This window comes from Gracilinanus agilis, chromosome 5, assembly GCF_016433145.1.
Source record: "Gracilinanus agilis isolate LMUSP501 chromosome 5, AgileGrace, whole genome shotgun sequence".
Taxonomy (NCBI): Eukaryota; Metazoa; Chordata; class Mammalia; order Didelphimorphia; family Didelphidae; genus Gracilinanus; species Gracilinanus agilis.
The window spans coordinates 237,769,333-237,792,339 of NC_058134.1; the positions used below are offsets into that span (position 1 = coordinate 237,769,333).

The window sequence follows — 23,007 nt, forward strand, 5'->3', positions numbered from 1 at the left end:
AGAAAGAAAGAAAGAAAGAAAGAAAGAAAGAAAGAAAGAAAGAAAGAAAGAAAGAAAGAAAGAAAGAAGAAAGAAGAAAGCATAATGGATAGGACACTGGACTTGGCCAAGTCAAAAAGATCTGCATCCAAATCTCAATTTGGTCACTTGTTCTTTGGATGGCCTTGACGGTGGCCTTGGCATCTCCAGGATCCTCATCTGAAAAAGTAGGAGATTTTGACTAGATGATCACTGAGGATATTTCAGGTTCTGGCTCCATAATCTTATGATCCTAATTCCTAAATTCAAATTCCACCTCAGACATTCATAAGCTGTACACATATTGGCTTCTCTGACCCTCAGTTTCCTCTTCTACAAATGGTGATAATTCTAGTACTTATAGCCCACAGTTTTCCTAAGGCCCCAAATGAAATAATAGATGTAAAGTGCTTCACAGACCTTAATGGGCTATATAAACATGAGCTACAATGGTGATGATGTCCATAATAAATATTTCTTGAATTGGATTAGACTGAGTTTAATGGAAGTAAATTTGACTAAAGGAAGGAAAAGGTAAAGAATTTATGGAGCAGATTCTTCTGTGGTTCTGGTATTCAGATCAAGATATGCCTGTTTTTAGCTACCTGGAAGCTGAGGGTTTAAGCCAAAGCAGAACCTTTCAGCCCAGTGGGAACAACTGCCATTGGGGACTGGCTATGAACAGTGGCCCTTAGCATCTTACCATGGCAAAAGCTATAATGAATGACAAAGGAAAAGGATGGTTATCCCACGGAGAGCAGCCAGAGTCAACCTGCTAGCAAATTCTTCCAGTGGTTGTATCATACTTTCCTTTCAGAAAAAATAGAACCAACTCAATACCCTTGCGAAGGCAGTAGATGCTATCCGACACCCACACTTAACAGGGAAAAAAAGAAATACATTTTGTAAACAACCATTCCCTCTCATCTTTGAATCTTGGCTAGGAATGGGCACAGAAAGAAAGAGCCAGAGATTCGGAGCAAGAAGTCCTAGGTTCAGATCTCAGCTCTGTCCTGATTTATTATAGGACATACGACCTTGGGCAAGTCTGTGAATTCAGTTTCTTCATCAGTAAAATGAGGGAATTTGATTAGATGATAGCTAAGATTTTTACAATTCTGAAGGCTAAAACCATGAGTCTATCTTCCTTCTTGAACAGGTAATGATTCAGTGCTCAAGGACAGCTTGGCATGATGGACAGAAGGTCAACCTCAGAGTCAAGAACCCCTGGGCTCAAGTGAGTCTCCTGCCACATATATAGTGTGTGATCTTGGATAAGTCTCCCCCTTTTCACAGTGCCACAGGCAACACTAAGGCTATAAGCTGCAAAAAATGTGCCAGTCTGCATTGATAGGAAGCATCCTTCAATAGGAGCTTCCCAAACTAATGAGATAACAGGTCTGGTAAAACAAAAAAAAAAAAGTCCTTTCTATAACCATCGCTGCTGCTATTTCTTCTCCAGTTATGAATTCATTAAAAATAATTTGAGGGGCAGCTGGGTAGCTCAGTGGATTGAGAGTCAGGCCTAGAGACGGGAGGTCCTGGGTTCAAATCTGGCCTCAGACACTTCCCAGCTGTGTGACCCTGGGCAAGTCACTTGACCCCCATTGCCCACCCTTACCACTCTTCCACCTAGGAGCAATACACAGAAGTTAAGGGTTTAAAAAATAAAAAAATTAGAAAAAATAATTTGATGTCTCTCATTCCTGACAGATCACTGATGTTTCACTGTAAATGATCTTTCCTAGAGAATGCTGCCATTCTATTTCAGGAAGATTTGCAGATGGAATGATTAACTCCATTAATAGGCTCAGATCAAGTTTGGTCTACACTAGCCAGAGGAGTTAACGCGAGTGCTATTGCTGCTGTTGAATCATTTCAGTGGTGTTTGACTCTTTGTGACCCCATTTAGGGTTTTCTTGGCAGAGATGCTGGAGCAGTTTTTTTTCCATCTCATTTGTCTAATGAGGAAACTGAGGCAACAGGGTTAAATGACTTTCCAAGAGTCACATTTAGACTTTAGATTTGAATCTTGGCTTCAATACTTCCTAACTATGACAAGCGATTTTATTTCTCAGTTTCTCAGTTTTCTCATCCATGAAATAGGAATAATATCATACTCTCCAACTCGGAAGTGTCATAGGATCATAGGCCTAATGCTGAGAGGTCATCTAGTTCAATCTCTCCATTTTACAAATGAGGAAACTGAGGCTGAGAGGAGTTAACTTTCTTAAAATCATAAGATCCTAGATCAAGAGCTGGAAGGGACCTCTGAGGTCATCTAGCCCAACCTCCCCATTTTGCAGTTAAGAAAACGGAGACCCAGGGAGGTTAAGAGGAAGTAGCAGGGACAGATTTTGGAGTCAGTTCTCAAAGACTCAAAATGTAGCGCTCTTCCTACTGCACTATCTGAACCTCATTGGGAAATTACTTTGGAAACTATAAATTGCTGTAGAAATGTAAGTGGTTATTACCGTTTTCATTCATACACAGACATGGTCGCTAGCAGCTGGAAACGAAGGATTCACCACAAATCTCCATCACCAAACAGAGAAGAACAACATCGAAGAGACAAAAACTGAGGGTCCCAATGGATTTCAACAATTTATTTGAGATTCCATAAAAGGACAATCCGTGATTTGATACAGAAAGATACAATCAGACTGATGAGATTTATAGCACATCGGGGCCGGGGGTACACAGCTTTAAAGAAGAGACAATTGGGAAGAAGGCAAATAAGTAAACCTGTCATTGTAAACAATCACTTTTAACCAAAGAATCTCTCCATCATCCTAGGAGATCTGGTTTTCCTTTCATAAAAAATTTTTTTGTAAAGATGTCTTTTTAGATTTCTGAAGAATGGTATTAGAAATTATTCTTAGGGACAACTAGGTGGATCAGTGGATTGAGAGCCAGATGGGAAGTCCCGGATTCAAATCTTGCCTCAGACACATCCTAGCTGTGAGACCCTGAGCAAGTCACTTAACCCCCATTGCCTAGCCCTTACCGCTCTTCTGCTTTGGAACTAAAACACAATATTGATCTGAAGGTAAAAGGTAAGAGTTTTTGTTTTGTTTTGTTTTGTTTTTAAAGAAAGAAATGACTCTTTCCTCTGACTATTATCTCACTTATTCCTCACAGCCTCCTGGGGGAGGGAGAGGCTGTTATTATCCCCATTTCATAGATGAGCAAATGGAGGCAGGCAGAGGTTAAATGACTTTCCCAGAGTCCCCCAGTCAGGAAAGTATCTGAGGCAGGATTCGAACATGGGAAGTTCCTGAGGTCAGACCCAGTACTCTCTCCACCGTGATGTTTATTTGTATTTATTTAGCTACGCACATGTTGATCTTGTTCCCCTTCCCTCCTTAAGGGCCCAGACTTTGATTTTCCCCTTTCCCCAGTGCCAAGTAGGATGTCTCAGAGGATTACAGATGCAGAGGCAGAAAGGGTTCTTCATAAAGACCAACCTATTCATTTTAAGAGGAGAAAACTGAGGCCGAGAAAGGGATTTGTCCAAAGTTACACAGCTTAGCTGGCACATAAAAACATCTAATAAATGTTCATTGATTCAATAACTTCTATCTATTATACCTGAAAAAGTAATGGTTTTTTTTTTACTGGATCTGGTTGTTTTTTTTTGTTGTTTGTTTTTGTTTTTAATGTAGACCAGTACCTTCTCTGCAATGTGTAATCACAGAGAATTCCCTGGGGATATGGATAGATTGTAGTGACTTACCCAGGGTCATATAGCCAGCTCTGGTCAGGACTTGAAATCAGGTCTCCCAGACTCCAAAGCCATCAGCTCTATTCCCTACATCATATGGTCTCTCTGGAAGTCTCATTAGTTATGGTAATTTTGCTTTCTTAACCTATTTAGTCTCAGGAGGGGGAAAAAACTCCAATGACTTCTGGGGGAGGGCTTGTTATGGTAAGAATTCCTTTTTTTACTGGTAAAAGCAGGACTTATAATGTTCCTATCATAATTATAATGGACAGCAAAGTCTGTATTTCCTTCTCAGCCAATGCAAAGAAAACATCTTGAGTACAGGGTGTCTATATTTGTGATAGGGATGTTGCATTTGAAAAAGAAACCCAGTGATCTCTCAACAGTCAAAAATCAATCGTTGCCTCGTGCAATTTTTTAAAATGAAAATTTCAGTAAACAGCTAAGATCTCTTAAGAGATCTGGTCTTAAAAGTAAGCTGTCAAGTCGAGCCACTCATTCCACTTCGTCTACAGAAAAATGAAAAAAGAAAACACTGTAAGACACCTGCCTTAAAGCAAAGTCTAATGGCTCAGCACATTGGATTCACTGAGGAGCCGAGAAAGGGATGGCAAAGTGGTTTACTCTAACATGTGCTGGAGCACGGAAGGGTCCACATCCATGGCCACCAGCCCCTTCTGCAAGCTCTGGATGGTCGCCTGGCTCCCGTTCTTCTGCCTCCACTGGACAAAGGCCTCCACGATCTGGGACTGCACATTGTAGGGATGGTTGACCTTGCAGCGGTAGATGTCTCTCTGTGACAGACCCAGGGACAGCGCGACGGGCTCCCACTCAGGGCCCAGCTTCCTGGCCAGCTGGTTAATCTGCTGATCAGAGGGGGAGCTTGTCAGAACATGGGGAGGGATTTGACTTGCTTGGTTACCTGAGATGGAAAAAGGAAAGAAGGAGGAAAGAGTTAGTAAGAAAATATGTCCCATTGGGCATCAAGATCCCAGAATCCCAACCCTGTCATTCTTGTTTGATTCACAATTTTAAAAAATGTTTAAATTTATTTATTTGTTTCTTACATTAAAATTCCCAGGCAACTCCCTCCTTCCCTCTCTGGAGAAAGCAACATATTGCCAAAAATATATATGTATATAGAAAACTAGGTCTTGTTTATTTCTATTTATCAGTTCTTCCTCTGGAGGTGGACATATACAAGCCATTCTTCAAACAATATTTCTGTTGCTATAGATAGTGTTCTCTTGGTTCTGCTTATTTTGCTCTTCATAATCTCATGTTTTTTAAGAAAATTAAGCTGCTCATCATTTTTTATGGCACAGTAGTGTTTCATCCCAATAATAATGCTACAACTTGTTCAGCCATTCCCCAATTGATGGGCATCATCTCAATTTATAGGTTTTTGCCTCCACAAAGAGAGCTGCTATATACACTCAGGAGGCAGCTAAGTAACCCAGTGGAATGAGAGCCAGACCTAGAGACAGGAGGTCCTAGGCTCAAATCTGGCCTCAGACACTTCCCAGCTGTGTGACCCTGGGCAAGTCACTTAACCTCCATTGGCTGGCCCTTACCACTCTTCTGCCTTAGAACCCATACACAGTATTGATTCTAAGACAGAAGGTAAGGGTTAAAACCAAAAGGGAACATACAGGTTGGTTCTTTTTTTCCTTTTTCCCTAGTCACCTTAGGAAACATAACCAATAGTGGTATTGCAGGGTCAGAAGTTTTACACACTTTTATAACTCTATAATACCAGATTGTTCTCCAGAATGATTGGATCTTGGCTACATTACTTTTATTTGTACAAAATCTTTTTAATTTAATATAAGTAAAATTATCCACTTCGTAAACCACAATACTCTCTATCTCACTTATTCATAAATTCCTCTCCTATCCATAAATTTGATCAGTCCTGTGTTCTCTTTTCTTCTGTTTTGCTTATATCTCCCTTTATGTCCAGTCATGTATCTGTTTTGATCTTATCTTGGTAAATGGTGTATAATATTGACCTATCTCTTATTGCTGCCAGACTGTCTTCTAGTTTTCCCAACAATTTTCTCCAAATAGTGTTTTGGCTTTGGTTTAGACAACCATATCTGTTCCCTTCTCTCCATTCACACAACCATTGCCCATGGCCAGGCCTTCTTCAGTATCGCAATAACCTGCTAATTGGTCAGGTTAGCCAGGCGGTGTCATGGGCACTGAGGGTCAGGCTTGGAGTCAGGGAGACTCATCTTCCTGAGTTCAAATTTGGTCTCAGACACTTGGTAGCTCTGTGACCCTGGGCGAGTTATTTAACCTTGTTTGCCTCAGTTTCCTCATCTTTATAATGAGCTGGAAAAGGAAAAGGAAATGGCAAACTATTCCAGCATCTTTGCCAAAACAACCCCAAATGGTGTCATGAAGAGTCAGAGATGATTGAAAACAACTGAATGACAACAAGCTAATTAGTCTCCCTCATTCTTGTGTCTCCCCACTCCAATCCATCCTCCACACAGCTGTTACAGTGTTTTTCCAAAAGTACAAGTGTAGCTATGTCATTCTCCTATTCAGCACACTCCAGGGATGCCCGATCACTTCCAGGGTCAAATACAAAGTCTTCTGTTAAGTCTTTAAAGTCCTTTATAACCTGGCCCCTTCCTACCCTTCCGCTATATTATTTCTTTCATTCACAGATATTCTGGTCCTGCCACACAGGTCTTCTCACTGCTCCTTGCACACAGTGCTCTCTCACTCATCTCTGTGGCTTTCACAGGCAATAACTCAAGCCTCTTCACTGTCGTGTCAGAGAATCCTTAGTTTCCTTCAAGGTTTAGTTCAATCTCTCTCTTTTAAATGGAGTCTTTCCTGATCTTTCCTGATTCCCTCCCCATGCTCTAGGGGTTCCCCCTCCAAATCACCTTGCATCTACTTAGTTTATTTAGAGTTATGTCTCAGCATTTTTATATATTTTCAACACATCACAGCAGCAAGAGGTAGAAAGAGAAACACCATTTAAAATCACCCTAGACAACATAAAATACTTAGGAATCTATATGCCAAGACAAACACAGGAATTATACGAACACAACTACAAAACACTTTCCAAACAATTAAAACTAGATCTAAACAATTGGAAAAACATTGACTGCTCATGGGTAGGACAAGCTAACATAATAAAAATGACCATTCTACCCAAATTAATTTACTTACCAAAAAACTTTTTTACTGAATTAGAAAAAACTATAACAAAGTTTATTTGGAAGAACAAAAGATCAAGAATTTCAAGGGAAATGATGAAAAAAAAACACGAAGGAAGGGGGCCTAGCAGTACCAGATATTAAACTATACTATAAAGCAGCAGTCATCAAAACAATATGGTACTGGCTAAGAGACAGAAGGGAGGATCAGTGGAATAGGGTAAATGACATCAGCAAAACAGTGTATGATAAACCCAAAGAGCCCAACTTTCGGGACAAAAATTCACTATTTGACAAAAATTGCTGGGAAAATTGGAAAACAATATGGGAGAGATCAGGTTTAGATTAATATCTCACACCCTACACCAAGATAAATTCAGAATGTGTAAAAGACTTGAATATAAAGAAGGAAACTGTAAATAAATTCAGTGAACACAAAATAGTATATTTCTCAGATCTCTGGGAAAGGAAAGATTTTAAAACCAAGCAAGAGATAGAAAAATTACAAAATGTAAAATAAATAATTTTGATTATATTAAATTAAAACACTTTTGTGCAAACAAAAACAATGCAACCAAAATCAGAAGGGAAACAACAAACTGGGAAAAAATCTTTATAACAAAAAATTCTGACAGGTCTAATTACTCAAATATACAAGGAACTAAATCGATTGTATAAAAAAATCAAGCCATCCCCAATTGATAAATGGGCAAGGGACATGAATAGGCAATCTTCAGATAAAGAAATCAAAAGTATCAATAAGCACATGAGAAAGTGTTCTAAATCTCTAATAATTAGAGAAATGCAAATTAAAACAACTCTGAGGTATCACCTCACACCTAGCAGATTGGCTAAAATGATAGCAGGGGAAAGTAATGAATGTTGGAGGGAATGTGGCAAAATTGGGACATTAATGCATTGCTGGTGGAGTTGTGAACTGATCTAACCATTCTGGCTGGCAATTTGGAACTATGTTCAAAGGGCTATAAAAGAATGCCTTCCCTTTGATCCAGCCATTCCATTGTTGGGGTTGTACCTCAAAGAGATCATAGATAAAAAGACTTGTATGAAAATACTTATAGCTGTGCTTTTTGTGGTGGCAAAAAACTGGAAAATGAGGGTATGTCCTTCAATTGGGGAATGGCTGAGCAAACTGTGGTATATGCTGGTGATGGAATACTATTGTGCTCAAAGGAATAATAAACTGGAGGAATTCCATGTGAACTGGAAAGACCTCCAGGAATTGATGCAGAGTAAAAGGAGCAGAGCCAGAAGAACATTGTACACAGAGACTGATACACTGTGGTAAAATAGAACATAACAGACTTCTATAGTAGCAGCAATGCAAGGAACCAGAGCAAGGCTGAGGGACTTAAGGAAAAGAAAGCTACCCACATTCAGAGGAAGAACTGTGGGAGTGGAAACACAGAAGTAAAACAACTGCTTGAACACATGGGTTGAGGCAGACATGGTTAGGAATGTAGACTCAAAATGACCACACAAATACAACTATCAATAATATGTAAATAAGTCTTGATTGATGACATATGTTAAAACCAATGGAAATGCAAGTTAGCTATGGGGGGGAGGAGTTTGAGGGGGTGAAGAGAAAAGTAAAAACATGAATCATGTAACCATGGAAAATTTTTCTAAAAATAAAAAATAAATAAATTTAGATAAATAAATAGATAGATAGATAGATAGATAGAGCTAAGTCTCCATTAGTATGAATCAGTCAGTGAAAAGGCTGAATTATTCGAATTTACATCAACTGAGGGTGAGTGTGGTGGTTCTGGCGGTGGTGGTTGTTTTCAGTCGTTTCAGTCCTATCCAACTCTTCCTGACCTCATTTGGGGTTTTTCTGGCAGAAATACTGGAGTGGTTTGCCATCTCCTTCCCCATCTCATTTTACAGATGAAGAAACTGAGGCAAATAGGATTAAGTGACTTGTCCAAGGTCGCCCAACTGTTAGTGAGTGTCTGGAGTAGGATCTGAACTCAGGTTTTCCTGACTGTAGGCCTTGCCCTCTATCCACTTTGCCACCTGGGTGCTATTTGAGGTTTTAATTATATGCAATTTGTTCCAGTCCAATGGAAGCTTGCAGTGTGAATCTGAATAATGCAACTACTTAATAGGATTCACTATTTGTGCCAACCAGAATCTGGATGTACAGGATGTCCCAACTGTTTTAGTGCAGTGCCAAGATTCTAGGGGTGCTCTCTATGTCCGTATTATCCCCTCTGGCTAGATGGCAAGGTCTGCAGTGTCCTGGGCCGCTTCACTTTTGTCTTTATATCCCAAGTAGCTGGGGCTTAATATATATTTGTTGACTGACTAGTGTTCTTATTTCCTGTGCTGCTGAGAGGTGACAGGCAAGCAGTCGCATCTGGGGCTCTTTCAGTATCCTGGGATGGAATTCATTAGAGGCAGGACAGGAAGTCCTGAAGGGTAGCTCTCTGAACGACTCTCCTCATCTTGGGTTTCTGAGCCCCTGAACTGGGAGCTGGTACGTTTGGGTTCAAATCCAGTCTCTGGCACACGTAAGCACTGGGTAGTTGGAGCAGGCCAGTTTCTCTCTCTGAATCTCCAATTCCCCATCTGTAAAATGGGCACTCTCATGTTTGGAGTACCTTACACAGGGGCTTAGAGAGGGCCTGCCTGGGCAGGAAAACTTTGAACGGCCATTATTGCTCTTCACTGGATGCTGTTGCTGGGCTTGAGCAAGCCAATCAGCTCGGATGTCTACCAGCTTCTCCGCTGGATAAATTAACTCTCAGCCCCCAAATGGTGGGGAGTTTTACAAACTAGACCGCTGTCATTGGCTGCCAAGCTCAGTGTCTGGAAATAAAAGAAAAATACTTTCAATGGGAAAAACTAATTAGAACCTACTGTTCTGGAGGATAAGCGCAGGGAACAATCTGGCACTGCAGAGAGGTGGAGAAATGAACTAAAAGGGCTTGCTAAATCTGATTTCCCTGATGGCCACATTGGGAAGTTCCAGTGATAGGCATTGAAATGGCAAGTGGAGGGATTAGCAGGCCAGGGGGAAGAAAACAAGGCGGAAGCCCAGTTCAGACTCAGAGGGCAGGTGGTCCTGGATAGCTTGGTTCTGGCTATAGAACATCTTCTTCTCCCCGTGTCCCAGAGTCAACCAGGACTTGGCAACTGTCTAGTCCTACCAGCTCTATCCCCACAAAATCTCCCACATTCATTCCCTTCTCTATCCTCTGATAGTTTTATTTTTATTTTTAAACCCTTACTTTCTGTCTTAGTAAAAACTGTAAGAGAAAAGGACAAGGGCTAGGCAATTGGGGTTAAATGACTTGTCCAGGATCACACAGCTGGGATGTGTCTAAGGTCTGATTTGAACCCAGGGCCTCCCTACTCCAGGCCTGTTGCTCTAATCACTGTGCTGCCTACCTGCCCCTCTGTTACTTTTTTTTTAAACTCATCTTCTGACTTAGAATCAATACTGTGTATTGGTTCCAAGGCAGAAGAGTAGTAGGGGGCTGGCAATGGGGGTTAAATGACTTACCCAGGGTCATATAGCTAGGAAGTGTCTGAGGCCAGATTTGAACCCAGAACTCCCTTCTCTAGGCCTGGCTCTCTATCCCAGCTGTCCCTACCTCTATTAATTTTTAAAGCCCATTATGTTGGACCCAGCCCACCTATTATATTATTATATCTTATATCTATTACACCTTATTATATCGTCTTCCTTTTCTTTTACTGTGTGATCCAGTGACGTGTCTTTCTTGCTGTTCCTTGAACACTGCAAGTCCCATCTCCTGACTCCCTGCTTTGTTCTCTTTCTCAGTCTCAGTCTCAGTCTCTGTCTCTGTCTGTCTGTCTGTCTCTCTTTGACTCTCTCTGTCTCTGTCTCTGTCTTTCTCTTTTCAGACTGATTTCGTATGACTCCTGTTCATGCATTCTTCCATCCAACCAAATTGGCCTGTGATATTTCCCAAGATGCTGAAGGCATCTTGAATGGGTTGTTCAATTGTCAGGGTGAGCATTTGCACCTTGGAAATGAGCAAAGTCTACAAGTCAGGGCTAGATGGATCGGATCGTTCTGTTGAGTATTTAGAATGAAGACAAGAGGAATGGAGAGACCTGGAAAGACAGATGGACAGATGGATGGACAGAGAAAGAGGAAGACAGACAGATGGATAGATATAGATAGATGGACAGATAGAAGTATGTATGGGAAATGATGGACAGATGAACAGATGAATGAATGGATGGATGGATAGATGGATGGATGGATGGACAAATGGACAAATGGACAAATGGAGATAGTTTAACCTGTGGTTTCACTGATATAGGGAACATGAAGGAAGTAAAACTTCATCAACCAACATAGGTCATTGCATGTTCTGACACTTGCTGCCCAATGTCACTCAGCCAGAATGAGTAAGAGACAGGCCTTGAATGCAGGGTCATCTTGGCTCTCAGAATCGTTCTTTCTCTGCTGCATCCTATACTAGTGATAGGCAAACTACAGCCTGAGGGCCAGTGCAGCCCCCTGAAATGTTCTATCCGGCCAGGTGACATTATTCCTAATCTGACAAATACAATAAGTAGGATACAATACAATGAAACTTGGAAAGAGTTGCCTTAGAAACAGACTGATGGAGGAGCATTTCCTTTCCTTTGGCCCCTCTTTAAAAAGTTTACCCATCACTGCCTTACACAATCATTGATGTTGTTACTTAGTGTTACTATTCCAGTCCTATGGCTTAATCTATATAAGGATCTCCCATGGTGGAAGTTCCCTTCACCAATACAGCAGGACAACTCACTAGTTCCTTGCCTTCGAATTGCCTGGGTGCACACGTATGTTTTGTTGGCCCACAGAGCACCATGAATCAGAGCCAGGACTGCCATCCAGGTCAACCTAACTGGACAGCAGCCCACTCTCACCTATATTCTCACATATAGCATGTCAGTAGATTAATGATAATAAGAAAAAACAGTTCTTCATCATTTGTCATAAAAAGATAGCGACTAAACAGTTAGACCACTGGGTGGCAGAGAGACACATAGACAGAGCCCTTCTACCTGCGAGGAGAAAGGGATCAAGGGAGGGAGAAAGGTTGTACTCAGAACCATTATGTACTGTTTTGTGATTGCAACAGAGATCACAGCATTCAGAATCGGTGCCTCTGCTGCTTAGTGTAATTTAGCAGGTTTTCATGAATTGGTTTTTAGAACATTTACTTTTCTTTCCTTCTCCTGAGTCTTGGGCTCCTAATATGCAGAAAGAGAAAAGCAAATATTGCACCTTTCCTATGGTATCTTGGCCCAAGTACTAATCTCAATCAGTGCTTCAGCACCCAGGTGAACCCACCCTTCTCCAAAGAGTGACTGGCCCCTTCTGAGCCCATTGATGATGCCTGGGAGCTGGAAGATCTGGGCAAAAAACAAGGACCAAAATGTAATTAAATAAGGAGGCATGGGGTAAGAAATGGAAACCTCTCAAACTGTAGAAGACAAAACTTCAGGATAAACAGAGATTATTTGGCTTAAGGAATATGTAATTCAGAGTCCATTTAGAAACAAAACCTTAAAAAAAGAGGAGAAAAGAGAATAGGAGAATAGAATCCCCAATCAAAGGGCTAAAATATTCCTGAGGACTTTGAACTTGGCTCTTTGTCCAAAGCGTACCTCAGTAAATGATGACAAATTTATAACCTTAATGAAAACCCTCTTCTATTACTACTACTACTACTACTACTACTACTACTACTACTACTACTACTACTACTACTACTACTACTATACAAACATACCCATTTGCATATATATATATATATATATATTTGCACATGTAGATACTCACACCTACTTGCACATCCCCCAATATATACACACTCATACCACACATACACACACATTCATATACACAGACTCATACTTGTTTTCTCTCTCTCTCTCTCTCTCTCTCTCTCTCTCTCTCTCTCTCTCTCTCTCTCTCTCCCCCCTCCCCCTCTTTCATGTATTCCAGTGTCATAGCAAAGGTCAGTAAAGACCTTTCTGGGTCAAAAGAACAATAGAAATATGCAGGGTTTTTTATTATTAAAACTAGGCAAAATTAACAAGTTTGTTGGAACATTTTCTATAATTGATTACTCCTGTTACCTTCTTCCTATTGTTTTGTTTTGCTTTGTTTTTTGTTCTTATCTTGTCTTGGGATCAATACTGTAAATTGGTTCTAAGGCAAAAGAGCAGAAAGAGCTAGGCAATGGGGGTTAAGTGACTTGCCCGAGGTCAAATGGCTAGGAAGTATCTGAGGTCAGATTTGAACTTGGGACCTCCCATCTCTAGACCTGGCTCTCAATCCATTGAGCCACCTGCCGCCACCACCCCTCAATTGTTGTTGAAATCCTTGCAAACTCTTTGGCATTGCTTTGGCAGATGATTTTAAGATGGAGATTAAACTATTAAAAACCTAAAACCTTGGGGCAACTGGGTAGCTCAGTAGATTGAGTCAGGCCTAGAGATGGGAGGTCCTGGGTTCAAATCTGGCCTCAGACACTTCCCAGCTGTGTGACCCTGGGCAAGTCATTTGATCCCCATTGCCCACCCTTACTACTCTTCCACCTAAGAGCCAATACACAGAAGTTACGGGTTTAAAAACAAAACAAAACAAAACTTAAAACCTAGCATAAGTCTCCAAATCAAGTGAAAGAGGTAATTTTCCTGTCTTTCTATAGAGTTCTCTATCACTCGGTGATTCTCTGACTTGCTCGTCTCCTGGGCAGTAAGTAAAGTTATAAAATCAAATCAAAGTTTAAGAAGCTTCAGATTACAGATCATAAATTAGAAACTAACAAGTCTGACAGGTTTAACTGTTTTCTTGAAGAGTCTTTATTAATCCTGCCCCAAAGCAGGATAAAAATCTCCAGTAATGAGGGTTTAAAAAGGAACCACTCCCTAGGAAACAGGCATAGTTATCAGAGTTCATCTGGGTTTGGTCACTCAGGTAATGAGAAGAGCAAACTGGCAAAGGGTAAAAGTCATGTATGGTGGCCAAAATGAATCATTCTGTCACTATGCTTTACCAAAAAAAAAAAAAAAAAAAAAAAAAAAAGTCAAAGGCTGTTAAGCATCAGAGATATTATTTGCACTTTCTGCAGACTTTAGTCCTTATCACTTGAACACAATGTGGTCTCTCAACATTAATTAGTGTCTTCAAGTTGTGTCCTTTTCTCCATTCTTATTCTCATTGACTTCTTGCCTCTGAGAACACTTATTCCTTGAAAACCTGTCTTCTTTCTTCCTTTGGCTTCTAGGACACTGCCTATCCCCCCTCTAAATCCTTAACTATTGAGATTTCTCTAAGGTCAGTCTTTTGCTCTTCTGTTTTCCATTCTCTAGTCCCCTGATGGCGAACCTATGACACATATGTCAGCACTGACATGTGTAGCCATTTTTGATGACATGGGACTGCATACCAAGGATGAAACATTTGCTGTAGTGTAGTAGACACTCTGTGCTGGAGGTCTGTAGGACAAAACAACAGAACTCTGGCACAGAGCATCTAGTTCTGGGGTTTCTGGGCTGTTAGGGGACCTTTGGCCTCACTTCTGGCCAGCAGAGCAGGGAGCAGTGGAATGCCACAGGGGACGCATCTCTGGGGGCCCTGTGATCGCCACTGCCAGCAACCACATAACCACAGCAACCATCATCCAATCTACTGTTCTGGGGTGTCGTGGATTTCTGATTGACCATCATTACTGAGATAAGTGAGGGGGAGGCTGGGCCAGGCAAGGGCCTGTGCTATGGGTGCCATTTTCTGCCATTAGAAATAGCGACAGCCATATTAATTTACATAAGGAACTCCATCTGGCAGCATAGTGCAGACTCCATTTCCCCCCTATTACTGTTGTGCATCCTTATTAACCTCTATTTCTGCTTATTAACCCTGCTCTTTCCTAAAAGACAGTTAGTTACATGTACTATCTTATGGTCAGTTAGGCTAGTTAACCCCTAATTGCCTGCAGGGCTAACAGGCTATCTGTAATTCTATCTTCTGTCACTGCCTCCCTGACGGAGAACTCAAAAAATAAAAAGACAAGGTTAAGTAAAGGAAGTGGTAATAGCAGTAGCCAACCCTTTCAAGAGACATGGATGGAGATGTATAGCATTATAGAAAAAAATGGCAGATCATTTTGCGTTCTATGTACTGAAGTGGTAGTAAACAGAAGGTGCAATATAAATAGACATTTTGAAACTAATAATTCCCAGCTCCTGGAAAAAAGTGAGGATGAAAGGAAGGAATACATTTCCAGGCATCTACACCTTTATAAGAGCCAATCTAATTCCATCCTTAAATTTTTAACAGGCTCTATAAATATAACATCTGCAAGTTTGAGCATTGCTTACTCCAAAGCTCAGCATGGAAAAGCACTTAGTGAGGGAAAATTTATTTTAAAAACTCTCCTAAGATGTGCATCAGTTCTATTTCACAATATACAGAATAAAGATGAAATTATTAAGAAAATATCTGAATTACCATTCATTAGAAATATCATAAAAGACCAAATAATGAGAACACAAACATACAACATCAATTAAAGAGAGACATAAGTAATTGTAAATATTTTTCAAACTCTCTTGATAAAACTACTGATGTCACATCACATGCTTAGCTGGCCATTATTGGCTGATATTCAGATGGTCTCACAATGAGAAAAGAGATGATAAAGTTAGTATCAGTGCCAACAAGTACATCAGGAAGTGAAATATATAAAGTTGTTACACAAACATTCTGTGACCTAAGCATTGATATCTCTAAGGTTATATCAGTAACAACAGATTGGGCAAAAACATGGTGGGGAAAAAATCTGGATTTGTCAAATTGTTTACAGAAGCTATTGGATATCTGATTGTGCCTTTTCATTATATTATCCATCAAGAGGCTTTATGTGCCAAGGCAGGATTCACGGACTTAAATGACTTAATGTCAGTTGTTACAAAAATAATTAATTTAATAGCTGCTTGCCCCCTTCACAAGCAAGAATTTTCTGCACTTTTATTGATGGTTAATTCCACCTACAGTGGACTGCTGATGTAAAATAATGTAAGATGGCTGAGCTGAAGCAAAGTTCTTGAGCATTTTGTGGAGTGCTTTGAAGAAATTAAGGTATTTCTTGAGGATAAGGATCTGGGAAACTTTCCTCAACTCTATGATGATAATTGAGTCAACACTGATTTTTTTTATAGATCTCTCTGTTCATATTAATGAACTGAATTAAAAGTTACAAGGTTTTGGCAAAAGTATTGATGTTATGTTTGGATACATAAAAGCTTTTGAAAGTAAACTTAAAATTTTCAAGTGAGATGTAGAAACTAAAACTTATAAGTATTTTCCTCAAGTAACAAAGTATTTTGAGAAGGCCAGTGCAGCTATACAAAATGAAATGGAACCCTTGCATATAAAGTACCAGCATGTTTTAGACTCATTACTCGACCAGTTCAGTGATAGATTTAATCAATTTAGAAGCCTAGAACAGACAATGAAAATAAGTATCCTGATGTAGTAGTCTACAGTAGTTTGGAAGTAAATGGTTTCCAATGGATGCATACTGATGATTTGGAGATGCAACTTGCAGAATTTCAAGACAGCATCTGGGCTCAGGTGTTTGTCAACTTGAGGTCATAGCCTAAGAATCTGGAAAGGTGCCAGTCGGAGAATCAAGAGGAGTGCCACTACTAATAGAAAATTTGGAGTGCCTGGAACCAATTACCAGACACTTTTAGTACCCTGAAAAATATAGCAATGACTCTACTCACAATTTTTCCCTCTACATACTTTTGTGAGACCTTATTCTCATCATTTTAAATAATATCAAAGCCAACAAAAGAAACAGATTGACAGATGAAGTTAGTAGCGCTTGCTTGGGCTTGAAGTGTACAAAATATCAACCTTCAATTGAAGATTTAGCAGCTAAAAGAATTAGCCAATGAAATTCAGCAACAAAAAAGTCACTAATAGGCAGGTTAGTTAAAGAATTCTCCCCATGTTATTAGAACTATTGGGGTCCTTGAACTACATTTCCCATGTGTCCACTGGCTTCCTGTAGTTACTCAATGATGTAGACAGAAGGATAAAACTGAGGGGCTGGTGTTTCACTTCTCTTTTTGCTACCTATCACAGCATGGTGAGAGCTGGGAACAGTGGGGTTTTTAAACTGCCTAAGCTAGCATGGCATGTGGCTTTATTTCTAGTGGCTACTAATAAATCTTATAAAAACCATAATATTTTAAAAGTCATTATTATATATTCATTTTATTTTTTACATTAATGGTGCCCAGAAGTTTGGGAGAAGAACTCTCAATTTTTTAAGATAGCTTAAATAAATTTAGTAAAAGCCATGCTGCTGTTGATAGCTCCAGCTGCCTATTTCTGCTGCTTCTGTTCCTGATCTTTCAACCACTGGCTACCTGCTCCCCAGTCACTGATCCCAGATCCTGGCCGCTCCCTATTTCTGTTGCTGTTTCCATTCCTGGAGCTGCCACTGTGTCTTTAAAACACAAGCTGGGAGGTTTTAAGAACCGGGTGAAGTATAAATCCCTTCACCCAAACTCCTCCCCTCCACGTGGGTTTTTGACCCTGTGCCTTTTCTAGTCCCTACCCCATTTAGGTTTCCATGCTCTGCCTGTGGGAGAGGGGACTGAGATAGCATGTGGGCCCTAGTGTTTTTAACTCAAAGGGGAAGGAAGGTTACTCTTTCAATCAGGAAGTAAAGTGGCAAGCATGGCCTGCCCTATCAAAGAGCTGTGCATTACCTATTTAAAACAGCTATATCTTTTCTTCCTACCATTCCTGGGTGCACTGATCCTTGAGATTATCTTGCCTGAGATTCAGGGGAGAAATTCATCTCCCTACAACCCATTGCCATTTGGGCCTTCCCACACTATGTTCAGCAAGGAATTTACCCACACTATGTGAGATCCCAGAGTTCGGATAAAAGGAACTTGAATGGATAGAGAAGAAACTTTAAAAGAGTCTGGAGTAACTTAGTAAGCTTTTTCAGACTCCATTGTTTTTTGAAAGTCTCTGTATGTTATTATACTTTACTGATTGGTTGTTTTACAATTTAATTTGGTTGTTTTAAGTTTATATGTTAATCTGACTAGTATCTTTCTGTTACACTGAATCATTTTAAGCTACTGTGTTTTTGGCCACTAGATAAATTCTGTTACATGATTTTATTGAACCTCCCCATGACTGTACTAAAGCAAATATCATTGTAAAAAAAGCTCATAAGTCCTACGTATCCTGGATTTGTCCTCTCAACTATTGAGGTCACATGTTGTTGTATACAACCTTTGGAGAATTTAATGAACTAAATATCTCAATTGGTTTTGAGAAATTTTCAGAAGCGATTTTTAGAAATAAGGGCCCACTGGTAGTTGAAGAGATGTGCTATGACACTATTTTATTTTTTTCCCCACTTCCACATTTATAAAAATGTAATGGATGAGAAATCTGAAGTGATTTTCACTATTTATTCCTCTGTTCCACGTGAAATGGGTGAGACATTTTGAAGACAGGTCTGTAAACTGTTATAGTCCCATATCAGAGGGAGCAAGATGCCCAAGAAGCTTAGTTACCCTGTAATGGGCTACAATCTCATCCGGGAGGTGTGAAGGATTTTCCCTGTGAAGGATTTTATATATGTGTACTCTTCAGCTTATTATATTTTCCACCAGAAGGATCTAGACTTCTTGGTGATATTTTAGACCCACAAAAGTTTTTTTTATCAGCTTTGGTTTTTTTTTTTCTAGGCTCTGCCCCATTTTGGATGAAGGCAGTAATAGATTTTATTAAAAATATCTCAGCCAAGGTTGAAATATTTGCTATATCTGTTGAATTTGTAACAAGTATACATTTTTTAAATATCACACAGCAAGTGGCTATATAGAAACTCATGTGAATCCTATATGATAGTGGGTTTGTTTGCTATTGTCATTAAATGTGTTATTATAATTTTGACAAATTTTGGTATCTTATTTAAATGTGCATTATCTACTATGTTATTGTTTTTGTAAATCTGCTATTTTGTGAAAATAATTTGCATTCACAGTAGTTCATGACCAAGTTTAAAAAGGAAATGGATCTCATTTTTTGGGTGAGAAATCTTTCACTGATTCTAAGCTATATATTTTTGATTTTTAAAACATTATTTTATTATTTTTCCCTTGTATTTGCAATACAGTTTTGAGTTTCTTTTTTTCTTTTATTTTTGTACTTGAACACATTATCAATATTAATCTTTTTTTTATTTTACAGTAATATAAGTTTAATATAAAAACCAGAAGACAACCGGAAGACAACGTAGCCAGACAAGCATTGTGCTGGAACCCTTCAGGGAGGAGGAAAGTCGGAAGACCAAAACAGACCTGGCGAAGATCTGCCGAAAATGAAACAAAAACAGTTGGAATGACATGGGCCCAGCTGGGGGAAGTTGCCCAGAACAGAGTCCACTGGCATGAGATGGTTGCGGCCCTATGCTCCTAAGGAGTCAACAGGAATAATAATAATAATATAAATATATATTTGCTATGATATTAATGCATACCCAAAAGCTTTAGTCTATGGAAAACTGCCATTTATTGATAAATGTTATGAAAGTGTGATTAATGTTTGTGTCTGATTCCAGGAGAAGGGAACAAAAGAGCCACAATACAGTGCAAAGAAGCACAAGGTCAAGGAGACCAACCAATCTCAATGGGATTGATGAGATTCTACACAGTGCCTAGGAGCACAAGGTCAAAAAAGACCAAACCAATCCAGGTAAAAGACCAAACCAATCCAGGTAGGATGGATGAATTTCTATGTCAATACTAAAGGACTTGAACTTAGTGTTTGGGGTTCAGGTTTGTGGCTTTTCTGACATATGTTAGAGGCTAGCTTTCCCTGAGTCACATCCTAGTCAAGTACTGAAGGTTGGCTATCATCCTGGCTCCCTCTATCCCTGAGAGTGAAGGCAAATCAGACCAGGAAATGACACTTCCCTTTTACACAAAAATCTAGTCCTTTTTTCTCTCGTAGAGTATGGCAACTTCCTGTAGTCTTGGCTGCCAATGGGTAAGTGCATTATTACTATATTTTGTCCTACAGACTTGTGTGATAGAGATCACTTTAATTGAGTCTTGGTCCAAGGACCTATTATAAGTTTATTTTTCCTTTATTTACATTTTTGGACATAAGACTTTGACATTTTATATTTAATCCACAATTTATTTTTTCTATTTTATTTGGATTTTTGATGTTTTGGGGTTTCTTTTAATAATTGACTCATATACCCCCATAACTCAGTCATGTATCCTTAGCTGATCTGGGTGTTTATCTTTATCCTCTTCAGGGGGGAATATGTTATTCTTCTTCTCAGGTGTGTATGTATTATTATAATCTATAATGTAAAGTTTAAATTCTTTTGAGAGTAATTTCAAGATAAGAAACTTGCTACTTCCCTGAATCCAGAAAGTGAACTGTTTGGAGAAGGCACCATGAAGATGCCTGCAGAAATCTACACTGCATCAAGAAGATCCACAGTGAACTCTGGGGTGCAGTTGATTGAAATGTGTGTGTGTGTGTGGGGGGGTGAATACATTTAGTTTTGACTATACACTCTTATGCCAAAGGGGACTGTCCCCTAATTGGCTTTTTGTCAATGCTCCTAGCAATCATTGGATCATTGGTTTTGTCCTTTTTCTTTTATCCCCAAATTGCTGTAATTTAAAATGTTTACAAGAGCCTTTGGGGAGACCAGTCTCCCTTGGCTCTAAGGGGAGAATGTGTATTGGGGTCCTTGAACTACATTTCCCATGAGCCCACTGACTTCCTGTCATTACACAATGATGTAGACAGAGGGATAAAACTGAGAGGCTGGAGTTTCATTTCTCTCTTTGCTACCTATTGCGGCATGGTGAGAGCTGGGAACAGTGGGTTTTTTTAACTGCCTAAGTTAGCATGGCATGTGGCTTTACTTTCTAGAGGCTACTAATAAATCTTATAAAAACCATAATATTTTTAAAAGTTATCTTTATATATTAATTTTATTTTTATACCCCTTCCCCTCACTTATCTTAGTTCACAGCACCCCACACAAGTTAAATAATATCAAGACCAACAAAAGAAACCAACTGACAGATGAACAAAGAAGTCACTAAGCCGGTAAGCTAAATAATTATTTTTTGGTTTATTAAATACAGTTATATATTAAAATTATACATTTTGTTATTTAAACTATAAATATCATGAGATTATGGTTTTTTCTTGAAGTGACACACCACCTGAGTTATGCTCAGCTTTTGGCCAAATTTTGACAAACCAAGCTCAAAAGGTTGCCCATCGCTGCTCTACTCTCTTTTTGTGTTGCTGTTGCCACATAAGCTGTCCTTGACAGAAGGAACTCTTTAACTCTTGTTCTTATAATCCACGTACATTAGGTACTTAATAAATGCTTGCTCATTGAATGATTGATGGATTCTTTTCTTCAAGGAACTCATACTTCCTATGGCTTTAAGAATTACTTCCATGTGAATGGTTTTCAAGTCTATATTTCCAATCTTTATCTGTTTTATTTTCTGAGCCCCTTTCTCTTTAACATCCTAACTGGTCATTTCCACATAAATGTCATACCTCTACCTCACATTCAAGACATCCAAAATAATTTTTTAACCTTCTTTTCAGTCAAGACCTTCTCCTCCCACGTTACTTGTCTTTTTCCACAGGAAAATTCTCACAAGGCTTAAATTTTTAAGGCATCTTTGATTTATTTGTCTCTTATCTATTACCAAGACCTACCAATTTTCCATTTAAAATATCCCTCATAATGGTTTCTGCTTCTCCATTAACAATATCCTACCTAAGTTCTGTTCATTTCACACCTAAATTTTGGGAAGAGTACTCTCCAAGTTGGCCTCCCTCATATCCAGCACCTTTACTCCCTCCTTTCTCAAGTAATTCAGCAAATTCCTCATACTCTCTCTCCTTCCCTCAAATCTTGACCTTAAACTAGAGGACCTCAGCATTCCTTAATAATCCATCATTCAGATCTCATCCCTTAACTGTGGGTGTTCCCTAAGATTCTGACCTAAGCCTCCTTAGTCTTTTCTCTCTATCTTGGTAACTTGATGAACTCCTGTATATTTAATGATCATCTCTATGATGATCTATCCACCCAGGTCTATATATTCAGCTCCAGTCTCTCCTCTGAGGTTTAATCCAAAATCACCAATTGCTGAGTAGAGATTTCAAATTGTATGGGCCAGAGACATCTCAAACTCAGCATGTCTGGAGTGGAACTTATCATTTTTCCTCTTTAATCCCATCTTTCTTTTAAACTTCTCTGTTTGTTGAAGACACTAAGAAACTATAGAACAATAAATAAATTGCTTGGTCTGGAGTCAGGAAGACCTGAGTTCAAATATGACCTAACATTATGCTATGTGCTGGGAATAAAAATACAAACTACTCCATTATCTTTGCCAAGAAAACATCAAAAGAGGTCACGAAGAGTTGGACACACTTGAGAAAATGACTGAACAACAACAAAAGCTTAGTGAGGAGTACACCCTTAAGGAGCAATTTGCTCAACTGCTCATCAATTGGTGGATAACGAGATGCCAAATTTTTGGCAAAGGAGCAACTCATCCAGCAGCTATGCCACATTCAGAGATTAATATGATGAAGTGAGTGCTGTGTGGCAATGACTTTAAGGTTGAGCTCCCTCTCCTCCAGGACTGAGGAAAGAGTGTAACTCCCATTTAGGGATGGAGGGATGGTTTTGCATGTCTAATGTCACTAAATTTCCAGGAAATATCCCTTTGCTACTACTTACTGATATTAATTGAGTAATGATAGTGAGATGTAAATCACTGATTTAATCAACGATACAGGAGATATTAACTTTAATGACTGATATTGAGAGGAGCTCACCAGAATGGGCACGTAAGCTGATAGTATCTCAAAGATATTTCCAGCCATATATGACAGATCCCAAGAACCCTGACTTGCTCACTTGTGAAAAAGTTAAGACATGGATAATGTGAGTATATGTGGGCTAA

General features: G+C 39.4%; 1 protein-coding gene across 2 annotated transcripts in view; it reads right to left on the reverse strand.

The window, feature by feature from the left end:
* Window positions 1-3,058: 3,058 nt before the first annotated feature.
* The window catches only part of CRADD (CASP2 and RIPK1 domain containing adaptor with death domain), a 246,985-nt gene continuing 227,036 nt past the window's right edge, over window positions 3,059-23,007 (reverse strand). The window contains exon 4 of one of the 2 annotated variants that reach the window (XM_044677417.1): window positions 3,059-4,655. In XM_044677417.1, coding sequence (XP_044533352.1) covers window positions 4,363-4,655 — 293 coding nt within the window. In that variant the 3' untranslated portion in view covers window positions 3,059-4,362. Of the gene's footprint in view, window positions 4,665-23,007 lie in introns of both variants that reach the window. The other variant, XM_044677416.1, reaches the window with a different exon arrangement.